Source organism: Struthio camelus, chromosome 1 (genome assembly GCF_040807025.1).
Source record: "Struthio camelus isolate bStrCam1 chromosome 1, bStrCam1.hap1, whole genome shotgun sequence".
Classification (NCBI taxonomy): Eukaryota; Metazoa; Chordata; class Aves; order Struthioniformes; family Struthionidae; genus Struthio; species Struthio camelus.
Window position 1 is genome coordinate 216,757,668 of NC_090942.1, and position 23,042 is coordinate 216,780,709.

General features: G+C 37.5%; 1 protein-coding gene across 19 annotated transcripts in view; it reads right to left on the bottom strand.

The window, feature by feature from the left end:
• Window positions 1-23,042, bottom strand: part of DLG2 (discs large MAGUK scaffold protein 2) — a 1,033,288-nt gene that overhangs the window by 271,719 nt on the left and 738,527 nt on the right. For 15 of the 19 annotated variants that reach the window (XM_068930581.1, XM_068930580.1, XM_068930588.1 and 12 more), the window contains 3 exons: window positions 22,754-22,898; window positions 19,676-19,817; window positions 3,429-3,584 (listed from right to left, as the gene is read on the bottom strand). In XM_068930581.1, coding sequence (XP_068786682.1) covers window positions 3,429-3,584; window positions 19,676-19,817; window positions 22,754-22,898 — 443 coding nt within the window. The remainder of the gene's footprint in view (window positions 1-3,428; window positions 3,585-19,675; window positions 19,818-22,753; window positions 22,899-23,042) is intronic. The other 4 variants (XM_068930592.1, XM_068930591.1, XM_068930590.1 and 1 more) reach the window with 1 other exon arrangement.

The following is a 23,042-nucleotide window of genomic DNA, read 5'->3' on the forward strand; positions in this document are numbered from 1 at the left end:
CCTCAGCAAGTTTGCTGATGATATTAAACTGGGGGGAGTGGCTGACCCACCAGAGGGCTGTCCTGCCATTCAGAGGGACCTGGCCAGGCTGGAGAGCTGGGCGGAGAGGAACCTCCTGAAGTTCCACAAAGGCAAGTGCAGGGTCCTGCACCTAGGCAGGAATAACCCATTGCACCAGCAGAGGCTGGAGGGGTTGACCTGCTGGAAAGTAGCTCTGCCGAGAAGGACCTGGGAGTTGTGGTGGGCAACAAGTTAAGCATGAGCCAGCAGTGTGCCCTTGTGGCCAAGAAGGCCAATGGTGTCCTGGGGTGCATGAGGCAGAGTGTTGCCAGCAGGTGGAGGGAGGTGATCTTGCCCCTCTCCTCAGCCCTGGTGAGTAGAGCATCTGGAGTCCTGTGTCCAATTCTGGGCTCCCCAGTACAAGAGTACAAGACTGGAGCATCTCTCCTCTGAAGAGAAGGCTGAGAGAGCTGGGCCTGTTGAGCCTGGAGAAGACTGCGAGGGGATCTCATCCATGTATGTATACAAGTATCTGAAGGGAGGGTGTCGAGAGGGTGGGGCCAGACTCTTCTCTGTGGAGCCCAGTGACAGGACAAGAGGCAACGGGCATAAACTGAAACACAGGAAGTTTCATCTGAAAATCTTCTTTCCTGTGAGGGTGACAGAGCGCTGGAAGAGGTTGCCCAGAGAGCTTGTGGAGTCTCCTTCGCTGGAGCTATTCAAAACCTGCCTGGATGCGATCCTGTGCAATGTGCTCTAGGTAATCCTGCTTGAGCAGGGAGGTTGGACCAGATGATCTCCAGAGGTCCCTTCCAACCTCAACCATTCTGTGATTCTATGAAGCGCTCAGCAAATCAATTTGAGATTCAGGGATGAATATTCAAACCAATGCAGCCCTGAGAGATGCTGTCTTTGTGAATTTTAGGGCCGAACACAATGAACACTTCTGAAAAACTGGCTATTTGTTTTGGGGCTTAAATGCGACTAACACTTTTCTAAGATCTGTTGCCAAATTGCAAATACTGAGTCCATTTGGAAATCTGATCCTGGTATGTTTTGTCACTTTCTTCATCAAAGGTATTTGGTGAAAAGCGTTTCAAATATCTTCCTGCACAGTCAGCTATTCAGAGAGTCCCATGGAAAAGATGACAGTATTTGACGATGTTGAAAACTATCAGGTTTCTATCTGAATGCTATTTCATGGTGAGAAGAAAGTACAGATTATAGCAATCCATGTTACTGTCACAGCAAGGAGGAGAGAACAGTGCACAGCATTTACCATGAGTTAAGTTCTCCCTCAACTTTTATATTCTCTTCACAGTTTTTGCTAGGGCATTGAACCAAATGAACTGGTAAAATATATAGGGACTAGAGCTTGATTTTACCCCAGTCTGAAATGAAGAAAAATAAAACCTTGTCTTTAAAGAGACAAAGTAACTGACGCTCAGCAAAACAAAACCCAGTTTTTTAAATTCTGATGTCAGGTCATCAAATGGCTGATGACCAAGTATTCAATAAATCACACAGTAGAGCAAAAGGAGGTAGAGAATTATACCTTCAGATGGCAAAGATGGCCTAGTTCTCCTAACTCTCTAGAGCTCCACTGGTTACTGGCATCTCAGTAGCTGGTCTGCAGGAGGTACCCTTAACAGATCATCCCTTCTCCCCATGCTGTCCCCTTAACCTTGAGTCTTGTCCTTAGAGATTACCATTCTTTTTTGACCATTTATTCAACAAGAGATTGCACATGTCTATGGTTAGCAAGCCACAGTTTAACTCCCAGTGTTCTGAATACACACCACAAATTCCCCCAGAACCACAAATTTCCCTAGAATTCCCCATGGCCATAAATTCCCCTAGAACCCACTTTTTCTACTCTCTGATTCAGGTTGGTTCCTCTCTTTCTAAAGGGACCATTCTAAAAGTGAAAGTTGAATAAGGGATCTTTTTATAATGATCTTTTCTGTATTCTACCTCTAAACACACAGAAACATTGTGACGATTAAAGATAAATTATGTGTACTCTGTATTTAAAGATCTGAAGTCATTTACTGCTTTTTGGCTAGTTATTTCCTTTAAGATTGTAATTGCAGAGAGTTTCAAATATTATGGACAGATCCATTAGTGCCTGCCATATCTGGAGTTATTTATACCTATGTAAAATGCTGCCTATCTCAGTGTTTTTCATTCATAGTCACTGTCCTGAACAGCTAGACTAATCATGATGTCCAGTGATTAAGCATTTTTACAAATTTTAGAAGCCACACACTTTGTAATAAACTGACACATTCCAGTAAACCGACAGCTTCTAGATGGTCTTACCACATTTGTTGAATTCTCCGTTAGTATTTGGCTTATTGCTTTTTTAATTTAGCTTTCTATTGTATAGCCCTGCAATGCCTTTCACAGCTGCTTTTCTAATCCCTGATATTGTAACCTATGTTAATTTACCTTGTTCTTTCCACTTATACACTTCCGCTCTCCTCTTCCTATAGTAGTTTTTTTTCTTTTAAAAATGCTTTTTCTGCTAAATGCCCATGATCAAAGCTCCAACTACAATTACTTTTCTCCTGCTATTGAATATAAAAGATTGTAGTTTTTCTTCCCCACGAAGTATTCTGACAAAGGAAGCACACAAAAAAATGGAAGCGCTAAATGCCTTGTTACAAACTTGGGGACAACTCTTCTTCTGTTTCTCAAGTCCTGTGTCCTAACAGTTTACTACTATCGTAACAGACTACTGAAGTATAGCTGGGTTATACTAGCATTCAGTTTTAGATAACATGTTTTCCTTGATTACGTATTTCTCAGGAGGTAAATCATAGACAACATTTTACAGCAATGTCTTTCATTACTTCAGTTATGGAAATGTTCATCATTTCAGGTTTTACTATCTGTCCTCCTAGAGCACAGCTAGTCTAGGGAATTTTAAATTTTAGATGTATTCTCAGCCATGACTTGGTGAGGGAGGTGATTATTTTTTGCTCAATTTCTTCTGAATGGCTTAGAAAGCTACCCTGTGTATCCAAAGATTCCCTGGGAACAAAGTATGCACAAAACAGAAATAAAGTGAGTGAATCAAACCCAATTACTAAAGCTTTCAATGAAGTCTTAGTCATTTTCCATACTTTCAGAGAAACAAATACTAAATTAAGTTATTAAATGAGATACAGATGATGTGACCTATTTTAGAGCACCATTCCTATGGACTAAAACATTGCCTGTCCTCATCACTGGATTTTGGATGACCAAAAATTATATACCGCGGCAGCATATATCTTCCAGTGGTGCAAAAGTGAAAGCATGGTTAAAAATGAACACAAGCTTTAGAAAAGGAAGATCTACAAGTGAGGATGTGCACTATGAGATAAATCCAATGACGTTCATGCACGCTAACAGAGAAGGTGAGGAAGAAGCGCATGCAGTACCTGGTGATCTCAGAGTCAGGGAGCAGGCCTACGTGGTAGTGGGGATAGGGAGCTGTAAGAAGGAAGCTTTTGTCACACTCGACAGGGGAATAGTGCCTAGGAGAAGGTGGTTTATCACACAGTTTGTTCACAGTGCTGTAAACAGGTTCAGGAGGCCTGGTGATACAGAGACAAGAGTAAAAGATCAGATGCATATTACTGGCCGAGAATATAGAGATAACATAGCAATCAGGATTTAAAAGCATGCATGGAAAATATCTGTCAAGAACTTTTCAGCAGAGCTTTTCTGACAAGCAAAGTGTGCTGTTAATGGAAATATTAGAATTTGATAACACAGTATTACAGCATACAAGCAACTGTATAAAAGGATATACACAACATAAGTGTGCCATAAAACTGACTTACAGGAAGTATGGCTGTGAAAGGCAATATCTTATTTCTGAAGTTCAAGGATGAATTTTTTCAAATGCTCTGCCTTTTTTTTTTTTTAAATCTAACTTAACGTTACCTCTGCACAGCTTTCTGTGATCTTCTTAAGCATTGAATATGTTAACACTTAGAAGAAAATATGAGGTTTATTACCTGAAAACAGGCCTTTGTTCTCATTAGTTCAAGATAAAGATGAAGTATAGACTATTTTTTTTAAAACAACATACTCCTGACCCTATGAGGTGAGGCTTTGCAAGTGAAGCTGTGGTCAAGGTAAGCCATACCCAATAAGAACACTGTATATATAGTAAAATACTGTGCAAGCAATTAATTTCATTGGAAGGTAATTCATTTCAAGAGTTCTTTGCTCTCATTTCAGATTCAGTGTTCAATATCTGATTATAGAGACCACATCCCAAGTAGCTAACACCGTTGACAAGACTTCTGCAATCGCCCTGGAACTGCTGCTCCAAATTAAGGCCAGCATCCTGTGAAGCTGGGTTTCAGAAACAAGATCCTAAAAACAACACTGACAAGTCATCTAGCTTTTCTCTTCTGTTGCTGAGCTTGGGGTATGAAAGCTCCCCACAGGCCAACCCCCAGGGAGAGGCAATACTTACCATGAACCTCCCAAAGTGTCTGCTGGGGAGTGGGGAGGTGGGAAGCAGCTTTAGTACTGCCAGGAAGCCACAGGAGCCAGACAGCAAACGGTTTTCAAAAAAATGCACCGTACCACTACATTTCCCCTCATGCAGCTTCTCCAGTGATTGCGTGAGCCCCAGCAGATACCTCTGGGCTTACTGATAGAGTAAAATTTGACTCATATAATTTCCTGAATTTTCTACTCAAAGGGTACCAAGAAGGAACTGCTGTCATATTCTAGCTTCTGCCAGAAGATCCAGTATATACCACTGTCTTTAATCACTGCAACACGGCATTAGCCTAATGAAAACCTTATTTCAGAAACCCCAAAAGAGCAAGAGGCTCCATTATTTTATTTTAGACCATAATACTGCCTTATATTCCCTCAAAGATTACTTTTGTTTCTCGGTAATATGTTAAAAAATAAGTATAAATATCAAATACCCCTTATAAAGGTGTACCTACTACGAAATTTGAGGGAATTTTGCCCCAGTGCAGAAACATGAATACAAACCGCAGATTTTTCTTTTGCTTAAAATACTAAGTAGCTCACAATCAGCTTGGTACAATAGACAAGTTACTCATCTTGTCTGAGTGTATATGACATGAGATTGCTGCTATCCCTTGAATGAATACTATGAATGCTCAAATTACACTGAGCTGTCAGTGACCATCCAACCTTGCTCTGAGACACACATCGTCCCACAGAGACGGATGGATAGCAGTGACTGCTATGTTAACTGACAGCTGCAAACTGCTTCAGAGAGCAGAAGGAAAATAAATGTTTAGCATTTACCTAGATATTTTAATTTAATTAGTCATTCATATCTAAATACAAACAAAATGTCTTGTATAGCCCATCAAATTTTAAAATATTTAGTAGATTTCATTCCTTTCAGTCTTGCTGGATGGTAGGATAACAGAAAATTGGAATATAGTTTAACAAGCCCTACAGCACTGACGTACAGAGTCCTTTGCGCATTGGTATAACACAAGTGGTACTGTGATCTAGCTAACATACCCTCTGTAACCCAGCTGAAGAGACAGCTCTTAAAGCTCAAGAGAAGGAATTCAAAGTTCTTGTCCTTTTGATCTTTGGACTCTTTGCTTTGAATAGCATTTTAGGGCATTAGTTAATTCAAATTATGATTGCACTTCTTGAATGGTCTCAGTCCTATGAACTGGACTGAGATCATCATAATGACCTATTTACCGTCAGATGTTGTTCAGGTCATTAAGATGAGGTCATTACGATAAGGTCATTAAGATCATGGACTGAAACGGGTCTTTAAACACCTTGTTATCACTCAGTCTCACACTGTGCTGAATGCTAATACTACCAACTGCATAGCTGGCCTCAGTTGCACATTGAATTGGCACAGAAAAGCAAGAACTTGAAAAATAAAAATGTGACATCAACAGATATTGATGTAATAAATACAGCAATAACAGATCAATATAAACCTATTTTGTCTCTTGATTCAGTAAATATAAAGTAGTGTAAAAATAACTTAATTTTAGTGTAAATAATGGAAGGAAAAGAATAATTAAAATGTACTCAGGGAATCACTGCTCTGGTCAAACAAAGTGCGCTTCATGTAAACCAGTAGTCCTTAAAAGTAATATGAACCACTTGTTGCAACAGACTCATCTTCAAATATCCTCCTGCCTTCTCTCCTCCTCCATGGCCATATAGTGCTCAGCTACAATAGTAACTGGCTACTTGAGAAGAAAAAAAATTCTAAATAACAGAAGATAATTAAGAAGATCATCTAGTTTTTTGAATGATTCTTCTAACACAGCATCTTGTCTTATCATTTACATTTCTCCTCCCTGGAAAAAGAAGAAAGAATTTTAATCTAATGGGATCAGTCCATCTGGTAAATCCTGTCTCCATTCCCTCTTCTCCAGTGCTATGAAAGCGACCGGTTGTCCTCTATCATAGGATGGGATAAAGAGAACATATAAGATTGCTATTTAGAAACAGTTTCCAAAGTGCCATTCTGAAAAATACAGCCAAGGTCGGCTCAAATATTTTTGCAAACTGTTGAGAGCCAGACTGAAAAGACACACTGAAGCCTTATTTTATGATGCATTAACTCTTCAAATAAATTTAAAAACAAGCAGCAGCTCATTTAGCATGCTATAACAAAAATGTAAGAGATGGATATATTTTCTTTAAGGATTGATTTACAGTAATTGTTGAAATTGAATCACTTTCAGAGACAGCAGGTACAGCTTCAGAGGATTAAAATAAATACAAAGCAATTTTTATAAATTTTAATATGAGGAAAAACAAAAAAAACTGTATCTTAAGGGAGACATTTTCTCAATTACCTTATTTTTTATCATACTTATGTAGAAAACCTCCTTAAAATGTCAAATAAGGTGAATATTACCATATACTTCTTTGATAATTTTTACATCTATATATACACAAAATTGAATAAAAGTTATTGAGATTCATATGGGGAAATGAGGTGAAATATAATGACGTACAATACGAAAAAGGTCAGCAAGATGATCTTATGGCTCTTTCTAGTTTTAAATGCTCAAACTCAATAAGCAAACAATTCTTTACTACGCCTTTTACAATATTTTTTCAATCTTTTTATTTTGTCAGCTGTCTTCAATAATTGTCTTATTAAAAAGTCTATATCAATATTATTCAATGAATTACATGAAGAATGGTTTGCTAACTGACACTAATGTCTGCAGCACTGATGTACACATATTTCCTTGAAACGTTCAGAATGACAGTTACTTCATATTATATTAGACTGTTCAACAACTGAAACTTATCTGCTTCATATTCTACATATTAAATATAAATTAGTGAATGTAGAGAGCCCTTAACTAGAATTAGCCACTTCTTTACCTGTTTTGTGCTGTAGTAGCAAGGAAAATCATGAGAGGTGGTTTCTGCCTCGTTCTGTCAGAACCACCACAAAACACATTCTTGAATATGAAGAAGAGGGTGAAAAACATGCTGGGCAAAGGGGCATCCCGAGTGGCAAAATGTCTCCCCATTGCTTTGTAAGTACATTCTTCCAATTGTAATGGTTATTATAGTGATGCATCTGATAGTCCAGCTGTTTAACTGGCAGGAGCCATCAGTGCAAACCCTGCACAGCAGAAAGACTACGAAATTCTCAAATGTGAGTCTATTCTGAAAAATAACTAACTGCTGCTGTAACATCTTATTTAGCAGATCTGCCTCTCAAGCTGTTTTTAAATTGGGACAAAATATACATTGTTCTGTTTAAGCTAAAACTATGCTCTATGATAAACGAAAGCAGCAGCTACCAGGTCTAGATGGACAAGAATAATTAAGTTAGCACGAGAATCAGGCATACAAGAGCAGAGGAAAGGCAATAGAAAATAGCACAGCTTTGCTTGAGCATGCTACAGTAGATAATTCAATTCTAACTGGTAGTATGAACAGTAGATATTCAGATGACTTTTCTAGACAAAAAAAATGAAAGTTAGAATTGTTAATCAATATACCCCCAACTGCAATGAGGCAAGATTTCTACAGAAAGGTATAATAACTAACTGGTGGAAAAGTTAATAGTAACAGTGGGAGGTGGAAGATTGATCCAAATATGGTTTTATTTATTTGAATTACTTCACAATAGATTGTGTAAGGAATGTAAAAATTCCTAGTTATTTGGATTCTTTATTCTTCCATGTTTTTAGACCATAACTGTGTTATTTTTTAAGGCTGGCTTTATTTCACAATGGAACTTAAGAGAAAATGGCATTACTAAAACTGTTCTATTCTCATTATAATGAAGGATCCTTTTAATTTTTTTTTGAATTTAATTTTTACTTTTTTTGTTGCAGAATCCTGTTTGGTAGTGTTCAGTTGCCAACACATAGCACATTAAATATTAACAGTTTCATTTTTTAGATTTTAAAACCTTTTATGATATGGAAGGAAACCAGCTAAGCTCTCACAATATATTGAGTCTGTGGGGCTGTAGCCAGAACTGCTAAAACCAATCTTAGATAAAATAAAGCTCACAAAGCTACAAGTTTCCAACTTGTAGCAATCTTTAATTTTATCCAAGTTCACTACAGAAGACTAGGACATTAGCATTGCTAACATAATATTGTTAGCAAGTGTGAAAGGAACTTTCTTTAAAAGTACGTCACTATTAAAAAAAAAGTAAGTGGCAATATAATAAAAATGAACGCTTCCAGTTCTAATAAGCAATGATTTGTATATATGTATGTATGTATGTATGTATGTATGTATGTATGTATGTATCTATTGATTTATTTTAGTTTCTTATTCTTATGACCTGCTAGAGGAACCATAAACCTTACTGACCAATAGATCTATTTAAAATTGCAAGTTAATTTTATTTCTCAGGTTATGTACTGGGAATTCAAATAAGATCCAATCACTCGTATCACATGTTCGTTTCAACTACAAAAAAAAAGACAGAGAAGTAGTATGGAGAGATGGAAGAAAATACCAGAAGTGTATTGTCCTAGTTCTTTCTGGAGATCTTCCAGTAATCAATGATTTGTCAGCTTTTCCATTATTAACACCTATTTTCATGAGCCTTAAAGTTTACTATAATTGCAAAACATACACTTAAGATCACAGCAATATATTAGTATTGTAATGAATAGAGAAGATGCCTCATTCCTGTTAACAAAGCTATTTTAAATGTTGAGATTCCTTAGGGACTTTTAATAGTCTATACTTAAACTCGCAGTCATAGATGCTATTTGCAATCTGACAAAATAAAGCATTAGGAAACAAAATGACTGCTTAGTTTGAAAAAAAAAAAAAATCAGTATTGATTCTCTGTTGCAGTAGAGGAAAAAAAGGATGTTTCACATAAGAACACTGCGACTCTCAGACCGAAGGCCCATCTACAGCAGCATCTGCTCTCCAACAGTGACATTTAGACAACAGGGCCAGTAAAGAGTGATCCCTCTCTGTTCAAGTTGTGGCAATTAGCAAGTTAGTGTTCACACAAAACAGAAATGAAATCAAAGCAAACTGGGTTTAGTGGGCCTCTCCACCATGAATTTGTGTGCTTACCCTCATCCCTATTTGAACATTTTATACTCCTAGGCATCACAACACCCTCTGGCAGAGTCCCACAGATTGATGTGATATATCGATAACCTCTACCTTTGTGTACTGCAAGCCTGTTACTTGGTAACACATTGGTAACATATAACAATATTTCAAAAGCTTTTATCTTTTTGTATTTTAAACTTGGTACTGTACTGAATACCTCCTCCCTCTGAGTTATCAGAAAGTGTAAGTAGTTGTTGCCTGTTCAGTTCTCCATGACACATGTACTTTTGTAGATCTCTGCTAGGCTTATCTCTGTTATCTCTTTTCTAAACTGTAATTACTGGTTATTTAGCTCCACCTGGAAACCGGGCCACAGCCTGATCAGCTCTGCTACCCGTTCCTGTAGCTTTTCCCAGCTGTCTCATGCAGTATTCACAACCTAGCTGCATCATCAATTCATACAGAAAAATATCATTACGTTTTGTACTCTTTTTCCTTTCCTATCAGATCCTAATTACTTTCTAATTACCCTTTTGACTGCTCTGGAGTACTGAGCTGACATTTTCACAGAAAAATTACTCTAAGGTGTCTCTCCTGAGTGATTATAGCTATTTTAAGAGCTTATGTCCATGAACACATATAATATGTAGCTAGGATTATTTTTTCCTGTGCGCTTTATTAAACATTACTTATCCTTTTAGTGCGCATTTGACTAACAATCTTATCACCTCATTTCAAAACTCTTCATACAAGCCTTTAGGTGGATTTCCACATTTGAACTTTGTTAAAAGTGATGAGCATTAAGTAGTTTCCACTGAATGTATTAAGTAGTCAAATGCCTATTACTTGGGAATCCCTAATCAGTGGGATCAACTACGTATAGATTACTCAGAACATAACAGTTTGGTGACTTGACACAAACTAAATTTTTGCTTTAACTTGGGAGAATAATTCAAGTTAAAACAATAGCTAAAATAATTTAGTGAAGGGAAATGGAATCTTACGATAGGCAACTACTTAAAATTTGTAAAGCTTAAGAACTACCTTAAGACAATGTTTGTGTACCTAATACCAGAAATGTAAAATAATTGTTATTTAGCAAATTCATGCTTCATTGAAGGGAACAAATAATAACACAGAGCTAAGAAATAAAACTGTGACTTTTTTTTCTGAAAAGCTGATGACAGTTCTACAAGTAGACATTATTAGATGACAGCATAACTAATTACTGTAACATTGCATATCACCAAGGATACAAATTAAAGTTGTACAGGCAAACTATTTTTTCTTTTTTTAAATTGAACATTTAATGTGTAACTTGATTAGTGTTTTGGGATTTTTTTTTAGTATAATTGCCGAGATTGAAAAAAGAGTAAACGAAGAAAGAAATTCCATTATGTAACAATATACTGAAATCAACATAATCATCAGCAGAGTTACAAACTTAAGAGCTACAGCATCAGACAGGTACCACGTGAACTGATGTGGAGTAACCAGTAGCAGCAGTAGGTTGTCATCCTCTGGATGGACAAGCAGTGCAGATCAACAACAACAACAGGCTGCCAGCAGGGATCAGGTGCATGTCATGCAAACCCCAGAAATCCTGGGGTTCCTCTCTATTCCCCTGGGCAGGAATGGCCTTAGCCTGATTCTGTCAGCATCTTATCAGCTCCGTCTCCTACCTGCTCTTTATTTTTTTGCCTTGGTCTGGTCTTTTTGCACAACTATCGATTATATCGAACCTCAGGTTTCATTGTCTGAGGGGGCACTGAGTTCAGCATCCCTGATATCTATTGCTGCTCCTCTCCCCGCTATTTTTCTTCACTGTTTCTTCATGATTCTTCATCTCTTTTATACTTCTTTTCTCCCTTGCCCTACATTCCACTTCTAAATTCAAGTTTTCTTGCCCAATAAATACCAGCCTTCCCTTCTTGTGAGTTCCATTCTCACACAACCAGTGACAAGTTCTCACTCATTTTCACAGCCAGTCTCACCATAATTCCTTGCCAAATATACTTCCTCTATTCTTCCAGTCTCTTCAGTGTTCAAATCTAACAGAACTAGGCATTCAGAGCACAGAACAGAATCACTCCACATTGCGTTTCAATGTCAGAAAGAGCTGGAAGAAATAAGTACAGGGAAAAATTGGCTTTGGCCATATAATGCTGTGCTCAGTCATGCTGGCTTTTTTAAACAATCCAGTCACTGTTATGAAGTTGTAAGGAGCTTTGATAGGCTATATCACAAGCACAGAATCTTAAAAGAGTTTTACTGTAAAGAACGATAAATACATTTTGGAGGATATCTGAATTGTAGTTTTTCCAAAGATTTATATTTGTTGGCCTTTGGATAGATTTTCACAAAGGAAGTAGAAATATTATGTGGATTCAAGTTCACTGCTCCTAGATTTCAACACACTGATGGCAGGTATGGAGATATTACAGTATTTAAAATGAAAGATTGTCATGATTTTTAACATGAGTTAAGTCACATAATTCTCTCTAAATTCACTCCTTAAATGACTGAGCTAATATAGTTTAAAATAAATGCTATTTAGTTTGATAATAAAAGTGAATAATTAAAATTACTTTTAAAATAATAGCTATAATTTACATTAATTTCAGAAACAAAATAAAATACGAAACCTTTGCTATCCCAGATAAACAAATCCAGCCTGAGGCAAAATATGAGCATGAAAATATTAGCTTGAACAATTAAGTCTGCCAAAGTTACAAGTGATTTAATGGGAAGAATAAATAAGAGGCATTCTCAGCTTCCCCATATTCCAATATATAGTTCATCCCCTTTAAGCTTAGGTTAGACAAAGTGATATGATGCTTGAGAGCTCATAATTACCTGCCACATTCATATAACTGCATCAGCATACTTCTACTTATCTTTTATTCATCATTGGTACAGTAACATTGGGTAAAAAACATGGTGTAAAATTCACCATTTGAAAACCCTCTCTACAGTACTCATTGATCTTTTTCATCTAGGAAATATAAATTTCAATTCCGTTCCTTCACAAAAACTTACTGGAAGTGCAGCTTGCTCCTTTCAGGAATATATACCCTTTTACAACATGCAGAGCATTTTTTCAATAGATGATCTAAATCAACTCATTAAAAATCCCAAAGGAGCAGTTTTCAAGACTCATTACTAAAATCTGAAGTTCTTTTTGCTACTTTTGGACTGATCAAAAGCCAAACATGTTATGAGAACACTGTTACTGATAGTTTTATAACATGCTTTATAACTTAATGTTTTAGCCATGAACAATCAAATCTATAATCAATACAACTTTAAAGGTGTTTCTGCAAAATACTCTTCTCAGTCCAGCCAGGCAGTTTATGTAAGTAACTAAGAAACAGTTGAGGAATGCTACATTCAATACAGGAAAAAAATCCCCTTAGACTTCAACGAAATGGTTCTTTTTTCCTCCAATCCCCAGCACTTCCTCCTCCAGAAAATGTTATTTGCAAGATGTATACAGAAGAAATCAAACATGCTTTTCACAGCAACACAGATAACTCAGACAGCTTTTTCTTCCATGACTCTTTAATATCTAGCTAGAGTTAAATGTTAAAGTGAATTTTTTATCAGCTGAAGCACAACAGTTTGACAGTACTATTTTCCGAAGTTAGAAAGGGAGTAAAAATTCAACATGGCAGTTTATATTTATGGATTTTTTGCATATGTTGTTCAAGAAAGCTAGAAAGAATAAATATCTAGAAACTACAGAATTTTTAAACCATAATTTCAGTTTTTCTGTAAAAAAGAAGCCTGATGTGCTAAAGAGTAAATAGTGACTTCTCTCTCAGCTCTATTAGTAATGAATATTCCACAAAAACACCAACACAAACAGATCATTTTTTTCTTCCTAATATCATAGAAAAGTTGGTTGGAAGGGATCTCTGAAGGTTATCTAGTCCAACCTACTGCCTGAAGCAGGATTATTGTCACATTAAGTCACACCAGCCATGATTTTATCTAGCCAAATCTTAAAAATGTCAAAGGATGGAGATTTCATAACCCTTCTGAACAACCTGCGCCTGTGCTATCCTACCCTCCTGCTGACATTTTTTCCCCTCTTAAATTCCAATCAGAACTTCCGGAATTTCTGTTTGTGGCTACTGGCTCTTTTTATCTCATTTGGCACTACTGGGAAGAATTTGGTTTCATCATGTTTGCAGCTGAGTAGTTTTAGAGTGCTCTCAGATTGCCCCTTAGTCTCTTCTTCCCAACACTAAACAAGACCCGGCTCCCTCAACAGCTCTGTAACCTCCATGTGATGTAGTACTCTGAGCATCCTAGCAGCACTCTGCTGGACCCTCCCCTGTTTTTCCACATCCCTCTTGAACTGGAAGAAGGGTGGGAATTGGTAACATTGCTCCAGATCATAATTGTCCTTTATCTGCTGGCCATGCTTCTTGTAGTCCTGTATGCAGTTTACGTGACTGGTAAAGAAAGTGTGCTGCTGGGTTTGTATTCAGTTTGGCATCTGCTGTAACCTCCAGGCCTTCCCAATGAAGCTGCTATTCAGATGTTTGTTTCAAAGTTTGTACTCATGCATGGGGCTGTTCACCCTGGGAGTAGAACTTTCAGACTTCTAGTTGAACTTCATGAGATTTCTCTTGGCTTAGTCTTAAAGCTCTGCCATTCATCATGTTAACCACTCCTTAATTTAGAGTCACCCACAAATTTGCTGAGGGTGCATTCTGTGTCATGATCTACGTCATCGATGAAGATATTCAACTGACAGCCAAGATATCCCGAGGTACTCTTCTCATTGCTGGCCACCTGACAGATGTCAAGTGATGATCATTACCCTTAGAGCCTAATGGTGCAGTCAGTTCCCAACGCAGTCTCTTCTTTCAGCCTATTCTTCTCAGCTTTTAAATGAGAGCACTGTGGGAGATTGTGCAAAAGCCTTACCAATGTCTGCTATTGTATGCAAGAGGGCTTTCCTCCAAACACATACGTATATACTAGAAGAAAAACACTGCAGCAAGCTGTAGCCATGCTAGGGACAGACTAATGAGGAAGGTAGCAGCATCAAACCTAGGAGATAACCAAAAGGGTATCCAGGAGGAATCCAAAAGTTACCTTTTCCCAGTTATGAAATAGTTGTACATGTTTATCCAAAATTTCCTCACGTTTATATGAGAGGCTGCTGGAGGAGTTTTGCAGAGTGCTCGTTGTGTCCTGCAGCGCATGTTACAGATCCACCTGCTTTACCCACCGAAGAGGAATAAAATGACCTGAAACACCATTGCATCCAGTGCCTAGGGCAGTTAGCAGTGAACAGGTGTTGCCATGTACCTTCAGCAGCACACTGGTGCACCTCTGTAGGGCCAGTATGCTTTTGGAGACAGGGCTGTTTTAGCCCAGCAAAGAGACATTTCCGCACGAAGCAGCCTCTGTGCTAATATGGAACAGCAGCACTGGCCAGGGTATTGCAGCCACTGTTCTCCCCTCATCCACACAGCTAGTCATTTCATTATGAAAGGCAATCAGGTTGGTCAAGCTTCTCGTGATTTACTTTTGGTAAATCTATGTTGACTATTCCAATTATCTTCCTGACTTTTAAATGCTTGGAGCATACAGGCATTGCATGTGAAGATTAAGGAAAAGAAGAAAGAAGGTGTTGAGAACTTCAGACTCTTCCATGTTATTTTTCATTAGATTGTCTCTCCCATTCCTCTGTGGATCCAAATTTTCCCTTTCCTTTTGCAGCTGGCATACCTGTACAATCACTTATTTGAAGAATACTTTAGGACATTTGTAAGTCTTAGCTCCAGCCAATCAGGTTTCTGATTTTGACATTAAGCACCCAAGTAACACTTGCTTATGTCTTTTAGTTTCATTCATCCAGAAGCTCTTTGCTTAGTCAAGAAGGCCTTCTGCTGAATTCCCCATCTTCCTGTTCAACAGGATGATTCATTCCTGACTTCTCAATACATTTTCTTTAGAAATCATCCATCTTTCCTGGACCCTATGCTTCTGTGGCAGCGGTCCAAGAGATTTTGCTTAGCAAATTTCCAAAAAAGCTAAAGTCTGCTCCTACGAAGTCTACAGTCTTAACCTGCTGACTGTCTTCCCGGATTTCCTTTGAATCCTGAACTGAACCAACTCATGGCCACTCTGACCCTAACTGCTGTTTATCAACACATTTGCCACCAGTTCTTCCCTTTTGTAAGCAGTAGGTCAGACCAACAATTAATTCTGTTTATCCTATGGAGCATTTTCATTAGGAAATTGTTAGCAATGCAGTCAAGGAATCTTCTAGATTGCCTGCATATCACCTCCACCTTATATTCAAATAAGGACTTACTTGCAGAATGTAATGATTGTATTGATATTGTTACTGGCATATGACTTTTATCCACTTTAACTAAACTGAAATTCTGTTATTTTATTTACAATCTAAAATGTGACAATCTTCATAAAAAATACAAGAAGATAAAGCTTCCATCACCAGTGATTTTAAAATGAATTCAACAAAATCAGAAAGTAATGCCCGTCACTGATAGAATTTTGGAATAATAACAAATATAGCCTAAAAAAATTCAATAATTCAATAACATTCAGTGTGATTAGAATTTGTGCCTCAAGATGGTATTTGTCACTTTTTCCCTATTGCTCTTGTTGAGCTATTTTTCTCCATAGTTTTATTAAGTAAAAGATATATAGAATTTTTTCATCTTCAGATTCACTATCAGACCAAAAAATACAAGTTTTTATCAACTGAAACATATTTGTGTTGTGGAGAAGAAAAACAGTATTCAGATAAAAAACCTGGAATGGAACAAAACAAGAAAAACAAAAACGCAAGAGAAAGTGGACAATTATTGTCTAATGTTCAACTATTTAAACTTTACACATAGATTCATTACAGTAAGTAAGTTAAAAGAAAGTTTGTCATCAGCTTTTCTCAAGTCACATCTACAAAGAATTACGATATTGCAAATGCCTCTTACACTGGAGTAGCTGCTGCTCCAAATATTTTTAGCTGGCACAAATGAAATCTGCCAGAAATGTTGTCATATTATGACTGCATGGGTAATAAATTTCCCTGTGTGAACATCATGTAAATTAGCCCTGAAAACCTAGTATAGTGCGAACCAGGTAGTTTTAACTGATGGCACTGCAGTAGTTGGCAATCATTTTAATTATAAAAAATTATGTGAGGAAACCTAATTATAAATGCAGCATCAAGGGATCTATAGCAGTTCACGAGAATTATCAATATGACAATTAACTTCCCAAAAGATTTTAAGTATTTCTAAACTGGTCAGCACGAAAGACTTTCCAAATATCTTCTCATTTTAAAGGCAGACTCATCAGCAAATCCTACAGCGTTGCACAGAGAAAGTGCAATCACTACTCTCAGTTTATAGTTGTGAAAATCACTGTGAGGATTAACTGTAGGATTTTCAATAGTGCTCAGTTTCCTAAATCTCCCACTTAACTTAATTAGCTGTATAGGCATGTAAGCTGTCATAATTAGCTGTATAGGCATTTAAAAAGAAAGGCTCATCCTCATTCAAGGATTGAACAGTTTGTTTCTGAAAGTCAGAGCTTCTCCATCACGGAAGTCAGAGGGGAAACCTGGCCTCCTGGCTCACGTTTAGGTGTCCCTCAGAGAGTGCTGACAGTTGTATGTTCTGTGAGGAAATCTAGTAGCAAGAAGTGCATTTTTTTATTAACATGCCATTATATTCATTTTATCTTTGTGCTTTTGTACTCTAGTGATCAGTGCAGCATATAAGGAAATATCATTAATATTATTAAGCGCACAGTATGCTCTTCCTTGCCAATAGGTCGAAATAAATGCCTGTTTAGAACTACAAGACCTTGATTTGATTAGCTCAATCATATTCAGAGTCTGCCCCTATTACCTGACACCTCTATTTCTGCCAATGCTATATGCCTGCCATAGAAAGTCACATTTGTAGAAAAATTCAGTTTCTTATGTCAGTAGTGACAACATTACAGAAGACTTTCATGTCAGACTTTCACCACAAAACCATTATCCTGAAAATCTAGATAGCAAAAACACCACAGCAGAGGAGTATTCATGGAATATACATGCTTTCGTGGGTATTCATTTTTCCCAAATAACACAAAATGGAGGTTGGCATGAATACCTCAGTCGAGATTAGGGCTGTGTCAGTATTTGGGAGCTAAAACAGCAAATTAAATTGTTTCAAAGTAAAATAAAAAAATTGGGAGAGGAAGGCATCCTTCTCTCTAAAAAGATCAAAAGGACACAGTAATTTGTTTCAATATATCTCCTGCAGCACTCTTCAAGGAGGTATGCTTTGTACTGGATACCTACCTACCTAATGGGCTAGGAGTGTCATTGCCTACTCTTCAGTTTCAGTGTAGCTTTTCTCCTCTTTAGGTTTACTTCCTCCACACTCTGCGACTTTGTGGTCTCCTTAGCTATTATCTACTTTTGAGGCTGCATTTTTTTGCCATTAAAAAAACCTTGCCAAGTCTTTCTCAGTAATAATGATGCTGATGTCTCATTACAAAAGGACAGAATTCAGTCCTACAAGCTTACTGACAAAAAGCTTCATCATTATAACCCAGAGATTACATTAGCGTTCTTTCTACACATATATATTTTAAAAGTGAGATCAGTATTAACCCACGCACAATTTAATGAGATTATTGGTTTAACTAGTAATTAAAAAAATGTAGCTTGTTTGGAGAAAAATTCATGCTAAAGGAACGTCTCATAAATTGAAGGAAAGCACTCTTGGTTTTGTATCCTCAATCAAAACAAAGGAGAAATTCCTGTATTCAAGCCATGCAAGCAAGGTGTGGTCTCCAGACATTTATGTCCTGATTAAAAACTGTATCATGATTTAGTTACTCTGAATCTGTCTGATCCAACAAGTTAAGCAGCTTGAGATCTTAATCATAAGCAACAAGAAAAATGAAATGCAAATTAGTAGACCTACGAAGCTGATAAATACATAAGTGTATGAGATTCTTTGACCTGAAATACCCCATATGCAAGGTTAGATGGACAGCCCCATTCTAGCTTTAAACATAGCCAATCTATAAATACTGAAGTGCAAAAAACATTTAAATTTATTATTTTCTGTTGCATTAGACATAGTGAGAGCTCATTTCACAAATTTAGCAACTATTGCCTTCCAAGTGAATATCAGCTCTCTTCAAACAACAAAAAAAAAGTAAACTATCTCATCAATGACAGTCAGTGTTCATATAACGCAAGACATAAAGGAACCCTCCCAGCATTTCCCTCTTTGTCTTTGTCCCTCTATCCCTCTTTGTCAAACCAACTAAATGGATCAAATTCTGCTACCTTACTTCCACATACTAGTCTCAATCCTTTTAGGAATGTAAGAAAAAAGGAATAGAAGGGGTTTCCAGGGTCATTTTATTCAATCTTTTCCTACTGCAGATAATCACATCAAAGAATCCCTTTTATGAAGGTATCAAGTGCCATTGTACATGCAGTTTTCTTTTTACCTCTGTACTCTCACAGTACAGGTGCTCCATATTATGATTACTCTAATGGTTAAGATTTTTTTTTCCAGTTTCTCACCTAAATTTAGTCACAGCCAGTTTATACAAATATTCTCTTTTCCCATATTTTTACTCTCCTTGGCATTTATCCTTCAATATATGTACACAGAGCAATTACAGCCTATTTCAGCCTTCTTTTCGCTAAACTAAACAAGATAGACCTTTCAGGGCAGGCTGTCAGGAACAGGTACAAACATACGTATAGTCACTCCACCCAAATATGCAGTGAGCCAGATGAGTCACCGATCCTAAAATCTTCTAGCTATGCTAGCAAGGCATTATCACAGCTACTACACCTGTTAAGGAGCAGAATATTTTGCCCAATCTCAGCGTTGCTCTGACTAGCGCAGGACTGCATCTAGATATCATGGACCTCAGGTTATCGTTCATTCCTTTGATCTTTCTTTTAGCTGTCTTCATACTTGTAACAGTTTCATTTCATCTTCCTTTGAAGATGCCTGACAACAACTATATGCCTTATTCTATCGGCGGTGCACTGAATGTTTCAACTATGTTCTTTACAATTGTCGTGAAAGGTAACAAATAAAGGAAATCATCTGACCTGGTGTAGTCGTCCTCCACAAGCATGTGCTTTGGAATGGGTGAGTATCTTCCCGGTGAGATTGGGGCCAGAGATGTCTTGTACTCTAAAGTGCCATTGTTTCCAGACGTGAGTATATGATTTTCCATTGGTGGAGAATAAGCTGATGGTAGGAACAAGCATTTCTTGTTAGCCACATTCATGTTTGATTAGGTCACAACAACATCGTTTTCAGTTAAGTACCAACAATGTGCTCATTGCTGTACATAACACCAAAGCAGTCTATGCCTGAGACAGCTTAAAATTTAACAAGGCAGTAAAAGAATGAACAGCTGGAATTTTCCTGAAATATTAATAATAATACTACTGTTGCCAACTGATTGTGCAGAGAGTGAATCTTTAGAGGAGATCTGAATAAGAAAGAATAGTTTAAGAGAGAGGAAACAAAAATTTTCTTCAATTAGGACAGCCTGGAACAAGAAAATGCAGGTAGGAAAGAAGGAGATGAAAAGTACACTCATCATTTTGGCTCCAGCATACGGCAGTGGGAGTAATACAATAAGAGCTTAATGCAGGATCAGGGCAGGAATTTTAGGTATGACAAGGATTATGTACAGTGAAGATTTAAAGTTGTGATATATTAAAGGTGCCAAATTCCTAATATAATTGAAAATTCAGTACCAACATAGATGACATCATCATTCAGATCTCAGTAAATTCGGATATAAAACAGAAAGTGGATCCAAATGTTATACATACAGTGATTAATAATGAGAATTATAGGGCTATGCTGTTTGACGTTATATTGAGTCTGCCAGTTTTGCTGCTGTTTGCTTGCTTTTTGCCATTCTTGAGTTACTGGGGATATTATTGTTACTACTAGAGAGATGTAATAACAGTTGTATTCAAATCTCTAGTTAATATAAACAGAAAGGAAATGATAAATAGGAAAAACAAAGACATATGCTTCTGCAGTGCATTATGACTGATTTGCTCATGAAAATAAGATATTTAAACTTTCCAGTCTTACTTTCAGTCTTTCTTTCAGATGCTGAGATATGGAATGTTTCAAAGCAAAACATCTCTACGGGGAAAGGCTATTACCTACTCTGAAATACTCTGAACATGTAGGTATAATGAAAGGTTCCCAGGGGATAAATGAATCTCTGTGCACCAGCAGCCTGAGATGGGTTACTGCAAATCTTTTCAACCTTTATTCTCCCTCTGGAATTGCTTCCATCTTCTCATATGCTGCTGATTTACAATCTGACATAATAAACCACACTGTTTTAGAACTCCTAAATTATTATTTTAGAAAGTATTATAATGCAGGAGATTGGATGGGGATATTTAGTTTTTTTATTTCTCAGGCTTTGCTAAGAATCCAGACCAGACTGTTAGTGAACAATCACGCCATCTGTTATAACATTTGCTAAGTAAATAGGTATCCTCAGCACAGTTGAGTATACCGCCTGATGTGCATATTACAAAACCCTGCCTTCTGTTTTTACAGAGTAGTCTGAATAAGGAGGATTATGGATAGTGATCTTTCCCTTCAGCTTTGTCAGTCCACAGTTGAGCAACACTATGTAAAAGTGCAGAGGAATTTAATCTCTCGCTTTTACTGAGAAAAGCTGCCTTTTCCAGTCCTTGCTTGGCCTGCTGGCCTTAAGTACCCCTAGTATTATTGGCAGATGGTCTAGATAGATAGATATGGATCGGTTGCTGAGGCTCCTGTCACAAAACAAACTGCCATCCAGTTGTTAGATGGTGGCAGCTGGTCCCAGCTGGTAGTGGAACTCCAGTCGGACAGTGTTTAATAATCAACTACATGAAGGAAGGGAGTTCTAGTGATAAACTGATCAGACTTGCAAGCACTGATGGAACAGACAGCTGGATGGAAAGGTTTAAGAAAGGCACATGCCGTTGGCACCTGGATTAATGGGTCATCAATATCCCTAGCACTACTCCAGTTTCTGAGGGCAGACAGATCAGTGCCGCCTACACTCAAATTAAAGCAAAGATTCAAGCCATTAAGAGATGATGGGAGGAGATACAGATTGGATTTGGAGCCTAGAACGCTCAGATAAGGAGACAAAGGACACCAAGTCAATCCTGAGGACTTGCCGAGGTGGTATAAGAGGGAGAGACAATAGATCCTAATTGCTGTCATCTCCTAAGGGGTACAAAAGACTCATCAGCAAGGAGGTTGCCAGTCTAAGAAGAGCATATATATACAGGATGGGAACTCCACCGCCAGCCTCCCTTGGGCTTGGTTGTCTCAGGAATTCCTGACCAGATCACTTGGATACCTGTCTTTGTACCTGAATGCTGGGCATGAGTTTGCAGCATGAGGCTATGAAAACCTGAGGGAATTCAATATGTTTTAGAATAAAATCACCTTCCCCTTGCATAAGAGCTTGTACTGAGTTTTGCTACATTGTTTCAACAACTTCTCCTCCAGCCCAGAGAGTATGTTCAATGCAAGGACAAACAATGCCTTAGTCCTCAGAGAAGGAATGTCAGATGGACATATATAAAGCTAAAGGACAAACTGAGAGTGGAGAAAAATGAGATAGGAATTTAGAATGCAGATATACACAGAAAATTGGTAGATTTGTGTAGGTAGAGCAATAATTCTACATTCCAAGTAAATATTATATGCAAATATCATAGTCGTTTTCCTCAGGCTTTTCACTAAGTTTGTACAGGATGGTTTGCTGCTTGTTCTGATTTTTCAGTGGACGGAGGACCAGCCTACAAATCTAATAACATTCAAAATATATTTGCATATAGTTATCACATTAACTGTCATAAGAGATACAGTTCAATCTGCTTACTTGGAAAACGGCTAATTGGAATCAGCTCACCAGCACATCATCTCCACCACTATTTTTGCTGCAAAAGTACTTTAGCAGAGTTATATTATTTGTAATATTTCATGAGTGTAGCATACTTAAGTGGCAATAAACATTTCATTTTTGTAGCTCTCCAAGCTGTTTCACAAACTTTAATAGGGTACTTTGGACAAGCTAGGAAAAAACACGATCATCTGACAAACTGAAGTCTCATACAAAATGAATTGCAAAAGTCACTTACAGTGAGTAATATCTGGCGGGCCATAAGGATCAGTCATGTAAATGGTGGTGGGTTTTCCGACTTTGAGATACACTACATCTGATGTGTTCTTCAGTATTGCTACTGCCTCTTCATGGGTAACTTCTTCTAAACTGTAATTATTTACCTTAAAGGAGAAATTAAGACAGGTGAGTTAGGACAGAGAATTAGACACTAAAAAAATGACACTGTCTTGCAGTTGTCACCATGTTAAAAAAAAAGGCTGTAGACAAAGGGTACTGAAGATTTCAGAAGTAGTTTTAACAGTTTA